A 9,586-nucleotide genomic window follows, 5' to 3' on the forward strand; every position below is an offset into this window, starting at 1 on the left:
AAAAAAATGCATTAAATATAGTTAAGAATATTCTCTCTCGAATTGAGTTAGATTCAAATAGATTAAAATGCTAGGTTTTTCAGAAAATTCATTTAAATGTTTAACAGCAGAATTTCAGATGCATTTGTAAGATAGTCAAAGAGAGACTGTGCATATATATATATATATATATATATATACGGTTTTAAATACCGCATGCAATATAGGGTGGATCCTAGAATAGCCCTACCCATGGCGATTTTTTGAAATCTCGCCAAGCGGCTTTTTGGAAGACTTCTCGAAGATATTTCGGGGAGATATGTTGCAACCTTATTGCAAGATATTTTTTATTTAATTTTATTAAAAATATTTTAATAAATTAGCAATAATTTAAGTTGCTTTTTAATAATAGGAAAAACAACGTAGATCCAAGTAATTATTGCTAACTTGGCGAGATTTCAAAAAGTCGCCAAAAGGTGAGCTATTCTTAAATTTTACCGCAATATAAAAACTAAATTATGCTATTTCTATTTGTGTGGTTTTTTGCTTTGAAATATTTTATGACTTATAAATATAGCTTCGTTAAAAATACCTGCTTTTTTTCTGCATTGATAAGATCGAAGAAACCAGATCCGACTTCAAACGAAATGCTGAATGATTCTTTATCTTGACGTTTAAATTTAAAACTTAAACTGTGCACAAATTTCATAGAGAGGAAACATTTAATGACGATTTCATATATGTATTTTCTTTTTTTTTTTTACAAAATATAGAAAATAATTAATCAAAATAAACATCGTTACGTTGTTCCGAAGATTTAACAAATTTAATCGATCTTTTTCATTTCACTTCTGTTCTTTCTTTTTTAAGGTATTTTTTTGCTTCATTTACAGTTCATCAAAATAATTCGCGTGCGCAAACGATAATAGAAGCACGTGTCAGATTTCAAACAGCCTCAACCTTGTTTAGTTTTTATCCCATTTCTTCAAGGAGATAGTTTGCGTTAGGATGACAATTTACAAATATTTAAGAAAAAAATTGTTTCAAGGAAATATTTGTGAAGAAGGTTTTAAAATCAGACCCCTCGATTAAGAAAAAAAAAGCATGATAAATTAAGCTATTCCAGGAAAACAATAAATTAAATAGTCAATTCTTAAATTTTTTAATTGAATTCGTTTATATAGCTGCGAATTGAAGTAGATTTTGTGGTAGACTATAGATTATAGTTATTATTTTTTTTTTTAGTTTCTCCTGATCTCTTCATTAAATCAAAACTTCTTTCAGTTTCCGGTGTTTCATTATTTTAGAAAATTTTTTTTAGAGTGAAAAATTTTTGAAAGGAAATCCCTATAAAAATGGATATTTTTACACAGCTTATTGTTTGTTTGATACTTTAGATGAGTAATTACAGCTAAATAATTCATGAAATGCCATAAATAATTTATAAGCATTATTATGTTTAAATTAATTGGAAAATATTTATTTACTGTTATTTTTAGATTGTGTGTTAATAAAAATCTTAAATTTATAAGTTATGTATAATTTATAATTAATTAAAAAGTAGTTTAATATTGTACTATTTAAAATTCTGAAAATATTATTAAGCACAATTCACTATAGTAAGAGATAAAAGAGATTTCATCATCATTTACTCTATTAATTTCATTATTTACTCTTCATTATTTATTCTTATAAATTTTCTCATTTACTCTTTTATGCTCCCAGTAATAACTATGAAAAGGTGCATTTACTTGTGACGACAATCTCACTCTAACAACTCTACTATAAGGTTCTTGTTCATAAGGTTACATGTTCCCAGTAATAACTATAAATAGGTATATATATTTGTGACGACAATCTCACTCTAACTACCATTCCATCTACTATAAAGTTCATGTTCATAAGGTAACATGTTCCCAGTAATAACTATAAATAGGTACATTTATTTGTGACGACAATCTCACTCTAACTACCATTTCATCTACTATAAGGTTCATGTTCATAAGGTTACATGTTCCCAGTAATAACTATAAATAGGCATATTTATTTGTGACGACAATCTCACTCTAACTACCATTCCATCTACTATAAGGTTCATGTTCATAAGGTAACATGTTCCCAGTAATAACTATAAATAGGTATATTTATTTGTGACTACAATCTCACTCTAACTACCATTCCAACTACTATAAGGTATTGTCTTTGCAGAAAACATTTACTGTGTTTTTTTTTCTATGGCTACTTTATTTTTGTTTACCCCCTATTGTCAAACAGAACTCTAATAATAAATTCTAATAATAAAAATTTATGATATTTAAAACTTGTAAATACATTTACTGATACATTACACTGATTTTAAAATTGAATTCTAGGAAAATGAAGAAAGTGTGATATGGCCGATTCTTTTAAATTCTCCAATCATAGCATTGCTTCTTTCAAATTTCTTCACCTCTGATCCGGAAGATGTCTACGGTATAAACGTCAATCTAAAAGCTGTCATTACAATTTTGTGTTTTACTTATGTTTATACGGTAAGTATTGCTAGCAAAAATCAACAGCTATATTATCTCTAAACCTCGGAAGCCGCTAACGTGGGAAGCAGGGATAGCCTGGTTAGTAGGGCTGTAGACCCATGTCCAAGAGATTATGAGTTCGATCCCCCCCCCCTGCGGAAGTCTCCTCATGTAGTAAATGATGAATGGAGCAAATTAAATCTGTCGGGTTACAAAGTCCTTCATATTCCCATAACAAATCAGTACCTCGGGTAGCACTGAATTGAAGATGGATAGTTCTCCGGTTCAGGTGAAAATTAAGACCCGTGTATGAATGAATGGAAGTATGAATGGGTCCTCCCTGGGATGTGACGCGTGGGTGGCTGAAGACGTATTCTTGGCATAAATGATGCCAATGAAAAGCATGAAACACACCCTCTTTCATAAATTCACTTGGTTTCTCCAACCAGGCTTGCTGATATCGGCATGTGGCATTAGAAACAACTACAACAAAGTATAGATTGTTTGATTGTAGTAACTTGTTAATTTAAGTGTCAAGAAGTAACTGACTTTATGCTAATTTAAGCGCATAGAAACTTTGCTACTGCTTTAGCAAAATCTTATTTTGACCTCGAAGATTAATTAATAGGTAATGAGCAAATTACTTTGTGGATTATCAAGAAAATTAAACAGTTTTTGGTTTTTCCAGAAAGTTTTAGGTAATATGTATGTTACCTAGATAATCAGCAGAATAACTGATTATTGCGTTTTATTTAAAACAGTTATATAAATTTTTTAAAAAAATGATTTATTTGCTTTTTTTTTTTTCGTTTAGAACAATGCTTCGTTTTTGCACTCGTGTTTCTCAGACTGTCTGCACCCGCAGAATTTTTACTACCACATGTTACTAGTAATTTTCAAAATAACAAATGATTTTTGACATACAGTCGTTCACACTTAATTGCATATCGGTTAATCGAATAATTCACTTATGCGAATAAAATTTAATGGAAAGAAATTGTTTTATATAAAACTATCGTTATATTTCCCGGTTTAAACGGAAATTTATTGTCTCCCGTCCTCGCTTAATGGCATAAAGAAAAGATGCTTAATGAGAAAAAAAATGACTTTTAAGAAATGTTTCACCAGCTAGTATGGAATTTCCGTCTTTTAATTAAGAAGAAAGAAAGCAAAAGGGGGTTACTTATATGCGAACTTCCTGTTCATTTGTTGCTCTAAATAGGTGTTAGGGGTAGAGTTTGAGAATCCTGTTTTACGAAGGATCTGTAGTCGCTTGCAATTATACTTTTTTGAGCATAATATGTTATTTTCATAACTGATGTAAGTTTGCTACAGTTTCTCATGGCCGTAAGGTCAAGTTTAGCTTACGTTTAGCCAGCGCCATTTATGTTTGTTAACTAACGCAAAACGTTATAGAGAAAAGCCACAGTTTCAGAAAATAAGAAGCGTTTGTGGTCGAATTTTTTAACGTGTAGAAACTTACTCCAATGCTGTATTATCTTGACTCATAAAAATTTACAAAAAAAAGGGGGGTGATGTCGCATTGATTTCGATTATTTTCCTTTAAGGGGAAAAATTTCCCCAAATTGGCGAAATTTAAAAAAATTTAATAACTTTATCAATTTTTTACTTATTTGTCCGTTCTAACGTCCAGATTATCCCTTACAGCAAGGTGGCATTTACAGTTTATACTTTGGTTTTGGCGTATTCAAATTATAGCTTTGCCTTAAGTGTAAGGCAATTAAATTGTGGTTTTTTTTCTTCTTTTTTTTCTTGGTGAAAGAGCTTCAAAAAACCTTGTCAAATCTTGCAGGCAGCTATATACTCGAGAAAATGAAGGGGTTTTCAATAACACCCTCCTAGAAGCGAGAAGGCCTCAGCACGGCCATCCATAAGCGAGAAATTTGATACTCTAGTAATCCAAGAGTAATAAAATCCTCCGTAATAACTCCCACTGCGCAACTTAGTAGCCCGAATGTAGTGTTCCTTAAGAATAAATCAACTGGTTCAATTTTTGTGGTGCATTTTTGTGTGAACCTAAAAGATGAGCTTTTGAATTATCAGCAATTTCTGTATATTATCGTTGAATCAGATAATAACATTCTAGTATGCTGGAAAAAATGTATACATTTTAAAAGAATGTTTTAAAATAAAATGATATATATTTATATATGCAAATAATTCTATGAATTTTCATGCGAAATATTAAACAAATATGATTTCTTTTTTCAGTGTATACGCGTATTTGTGTACCAAGATGTTATGAAAAGTCAACCGTCATCACTCCAAGCCGGAAGAGCTCATGATGCTGATAATACAAATGACGAAAATCCTCAAAATTGGAATCCTCAAAAATGGAGAAATTTTAATTTTTGTCTTTTTATTTTGGCTGCCATTTTTTTTCCAGATTATGATGACAGGCGAGCGATCTTCCATGGTTTAGCCCCTCCACTTTTCCTCGTTGCATTTTCTGTGGTAAGCATTGATCGTAAACAAATCAGTAAATATGTTGAAGGTTAATTGTAAACTGGATTGTCCCACATGCATTTAATAATGTAATGAGTAGTAGGCATAGTCCTTGGTTTTCTTTTGTAATCCGTCTGATACGTTTTAGGCTCAATACATATCCATCTCTTTCCCTTTAGTCTATTTCGAAAATCTATTAAGAGTTATTCAGTTTTAAAATACGATTACATATGTGCTGTAAATATACAATTAAACCATTAATGGAGCTATTTGGAGTATTTTTACTTATTGCGAATTGCCTGATCAATAAGCTGAACGAATCAGGTTAATTAAATTATGAGGGATATACTTTCTAGTTAGCTTAAATTAATGTGGGTACTATAATAAATTTAAAAGTCTGATTGAAAAAAGCTGCAGCTAGAAATGCTATATATGTATATGGGTGATTCTCACGAAACATGACAATTCACTGTCCCTTGCTCCAAGATCTAATACTATAATACTAAAAGAGCTTTTTTTTTTAAAAAAATTAATAAATAGCATTGCTGTTAGCATTTTAAAATGACTTTGCACTAGCATTGACTGTTTTGTATACTTAAAAAATTTAATTGAATATCAAAATGTCATTTTCCTGGCATGTCCCAAACAATATTTCCAATAATAACTAGCTTCAAAACTTCGCATACATTTTTCAAAATCTAATTTTTTTTATCTTATCCTGTGTAAGCATTTCTAGAATATACGCAGAGGGTATTGTTTACTGAAACTTCGTTTAAAATAATTTTTTCTGTCAATAATTTGTTTGTCACATGAAAATCAGTCATTTTTCCAGGCTACTTTTATTTAGTGATTTATAACCAAAATAGATAGCGCCAGGAATCAATATCTTATGTTAATAGATTGATTAGCTACCCTCCTATCTGAACATGTCTTGTTGCATGAATAAAGAACCAATTTTCTGGCTCAAAATCTATTTCAAAAAATTTTTCAAGGTGAGTAGGTTTTCATGCTGTCATTTTCCTGGCTTCTTGAAATCCTTAATAACAAAAACTACATAGATTTATCTGAGTTATTTTAAGAAATATTGTTGTCTTCTGCAGAATATAAACGTCTTTGGCTAAAATATTAAATTAAAGTATAGTTATGCTATAAAATGGCAAATTTGTCATTATCCTGGCTGTCATTTTCCTGGCTTATGAATGCCAGGTCATTGAAGTGTTACCAGCAATTCTTTTTAACTGCTAATACTGTAAAGAGGGAAAGCAAATATTAACCTCATATGAAGTTTATGTATGATTGTAATATGCTTGGATGTAATCAAAGTTATTTATTTATTTAATGATTGATTATTATACACAATTTTATTCTATACATATCAGCAACAAAATTTTTGTTTGTTTCTTTCTACAGTGGATAAAAAGAATTAATTTAAGCAATTCATGGTCCATCTAACGCAAAGGCTTAAGTTGAGTTACTTACTATTAGCTTAAAATGACTGTTTTTTAAACTTCTAAGGTAATATGTCATTTTCCTGGCATTCAAGATTTGGTGAATTTCTATTTTATTTTTTCTCTCGCGCAAATGTCAATAAACTACTCTGCTGTCTATAAGATATTAATAAGTGTAGCTAAAGAAGTATACAAATAAAATGTTAGATTATTTTGAAGACTTTAAATTTGAAGAAATTTTTTGGTCCGAATTGTCATGTTTCGTGAGAATCACCCATATATGCCTTTATGTTTGAGTGTAGCTATGGTTAGAACCAAAAATATCTGAAAAATGGCAGCAATTGGGGTCATCTTGACCCCCATAAGAAATTTACGTTTTTTCAAAGTGAATGATTTTTTAAATGATGAATATTGTTGAAAATATAATATGTAAAAGTTTAAGAGATTCAAAAAAAAAACTTTTTTTAACGAATTAACAATACAGAATAAAGTAATTGTGTGATTCAGATTCTTTTGCAAGAGCGCAAAAATACGAAAATAAACAAACGACATGAATTGAAATAATATACATTAGCTCACAGCTTGTTTTAAAATGTTAAGTTCTATCACTAAATAGACAGCTAAAGCGTAGACAGTACATCCGGGTGACGTGAAAGTGACAATGATAGTTTCGACAAATAATTTTCCAGCATTTCTCATAACTAGTACATTTGTTTTATTCTGTGCCTTGAGTTGTTAAAAGGAGTGTTTCTTAAATTTTAGAGAATGAATTTCATCATTTAGAAAAAATTAGTAATTTTTAGGTCATCAACAAACTCAAGAATGAATTCGTCATGTATAACTGGGATGATTGGCAAAAATTTCTTGAAAACAATTCAATCATTGTGGACAGTAATATCACAACAGTGTAAAAGAAAGGCAAGACTCCTGCAACTTTCCCATCTTGTTGAGAAGTCCTTGGAATATATAGTGCGGCTTTCAGGAGAACTCCTCCAGGCATCAGTTTCGCGTCGTGGCGGGTGCCATGGTTACGAGAGAAATTCACTTAGAATAGGGGTATGGGTAAATAATTTTGTCTTGCATAGGTCATCGTTGTATAGGTTTTGATCGTTGCATAGGTCAGCTTGAGTAAACCAATCGACACCTTCATTTCTCCATTTCACCCTCATTTCAAATGTGCTCTCGCTTTTTACCATAGCATCAGACAGCCCCAGACTTTAAGTCTGGAGGAGTTCTCCTCAAAGCCGCACTATAGCCTGGTATGTCTATGTCACATTTCGCGCTATTGTTGTAAAGTGACAGTGCTCGGCTTCTACTATGTTCTATCATCTGAAAACACATTCGAATTAGTACTATTCAGAATTATGGTAATCTTTTTCTTTTGGGCCTACATAATAAGTATATAGTTTTCATTTTGCAGTGCAAAAAACGATTGGAAAGGAATGCTTAGGAGTGGTTTCATAATTAGAGCTCTCAATTTTCCCGAGGTTGTAATTCATTTGCCCGTTTTTCAAATTAAACCACACAAAAAAAGACAGCCATATAAAAAAAAAGCTTTTTGGGATTTTATGTAAGTTGAAATTATGTGGCTTGAATGTCACACAATAAAATTTCATTATTACTTACATGACAATAACTTTTCAATAATAATTTACTTTCTTGTCCTGGATTGTAATAAATATAGCTGCTTATAATCAGCATCACATGGTTTCTTTCAGACACAATGACGAAACTATAATTCAATAGGAACCCAACTATACTATTTCGTTAATTGAATTTAAGATACGAATAAATGTCGCGAAACTGTGGCGCTAGACATAATTTTAACACGGTGGGCCCTAATTTCTATTCTGCAATTCATCTTCTTAATGCTTACTGCGCTGCAAAATCAAAAACACACACATAGTATAAGGTATCAGTAAGACATTTTGCTGTTAGTGGGAATCTCGTGACCTATTTAATAAACCAATTACAATTACTAAGATTTCCTTTCTTACCTAAAACGAGACATTTTACGGATTTTCTTTGTAAGATTTTCCCTAACTTTCATGGAGCAACACGACGATTTTGGGTTATATATATATATATATATATATAACCCAAAATCGTCGTGTTGCTCCATGAAAGTTAGGGAAAATCTTACAAAGAAAATCCGTAAAATGTCTCGTTTTAGGTAAGAAAGGAAATCTTAGTAATTGTAATTGGTTTATTAAATAGGTCACGAGATTCCCACTAACAGCAAAATGTCTTACTGATACCTTATACTATGTGTGTGTTTTTGATTTTGCAGCGCAGTAAGCATTAAGAAGATGAATTGCAGAATAGAAATTAGGGCCCACCGTGTTAAAATTATGTCTAGCGCCACAGTTTCGCGACATTTATTCGTATCTTAAATTCAATTAACGAAATAGTATAGTTGGGTTCCTATTGAATTATAGTTTCGTCATTGTGTCTGAAAGAAACCATGTGATGCTGATTATAAGCAGCTATATTTATTACAATCCAGGACAAGAAAGTAAATTATTATTGAAAAGTTATTGTCATGTAAGTAATAATGAAATTTTATTGTGTGACATTCAAGCCACATAATTTCAACTTACATAAAATCCCAAAAAGCTTTTTTTTTATATGGCTGTCTTTTTTTGTGTGGTTTAATTTGAAAAACGGGCAAATGAATTACAACCTCGGGAAAATTGAGAGCTCTAATTATGAAACCACTCCTAAGCATTCCTTTCCAATCGTTTTTTGCACTGCAAAATGAAAACTATATACTTATTATGTAGGCCCAAAAGAAAAAGATTACCATAATTCTGAATAGTACTAATTCGAATGTGTTTTCAGATGATAGAACATAGTAGAAGCCGAGCACTGTCACTTTACAACAATAGCGCGAAATGTGACATAGACATACCAGGCTATAGTGCGGCTTTGAGGAGAACTCCTCCAGACTTAAAGTCTGGGGCTGTCTGATGCTATGGTAAAAAGCGAGAGCACATTTGAAATGAGGGTGAAATGGAGAAATGAAGGTGTCGATTGGTTTACTCAAGCTGACCTATGCAACGATCAAAACCTATACAACGATGACCTATGCAAGACAAAATTATTTACCCATACCCCTATTCCAAGTGAATTTCTCTCGTAACCATGGCACCCGCCACGACGCGAGACTGATGTCTGGAG

The 9,586-nt window shown here is 31.4% G+C and overlaps 1 protein-coding gene across 2 annotated transcripts in view; it reads left to right on the plus strand.

Annotated features, from left to right (window-relative positions):
* LOC107449037 (uncharacterized) overlaps positions 1-9,586 on the plus strand; it is a 27,003-nt gene that overhangs the window by 7,623 nt on the left and 9,794 nt on the right. The window contains exons 2-3 of one of the 2 annotated variants that reach the window (XM_043055736.2): positions 2,352-2,510; positions 4,725-4,967. In XM_043055736.2, the coding sequence (XP_042911670.1) occupies positions 2,352-2,510; positions 4,725-4,967 (402 nt within the window). The remainder of the gene's footprint in view (positions 1-2,351; positions 2,511-4,724; positions 4,968-9,586) is intronic. The other variant, XM_043055737.2, reaches the window with a different exon arrangement.

Source organism: Parasteatoda tepidariorum, chromosome 9 (genome assembly GCF_043381705.1).
Source record: "Parasteatoda tepidariorum isolate YZ-2023 chromosome 9, CAS_Ptep_4.0, whole genome shotgun sequence".
Taxonomy (NCBI): domain Eukaryota; kingdom Metazoa; phylum Arthropoda; class Arachnida; order Araneae; family Theridiidae; genus Parasteatoda; species Parasteatoda tepidariorum.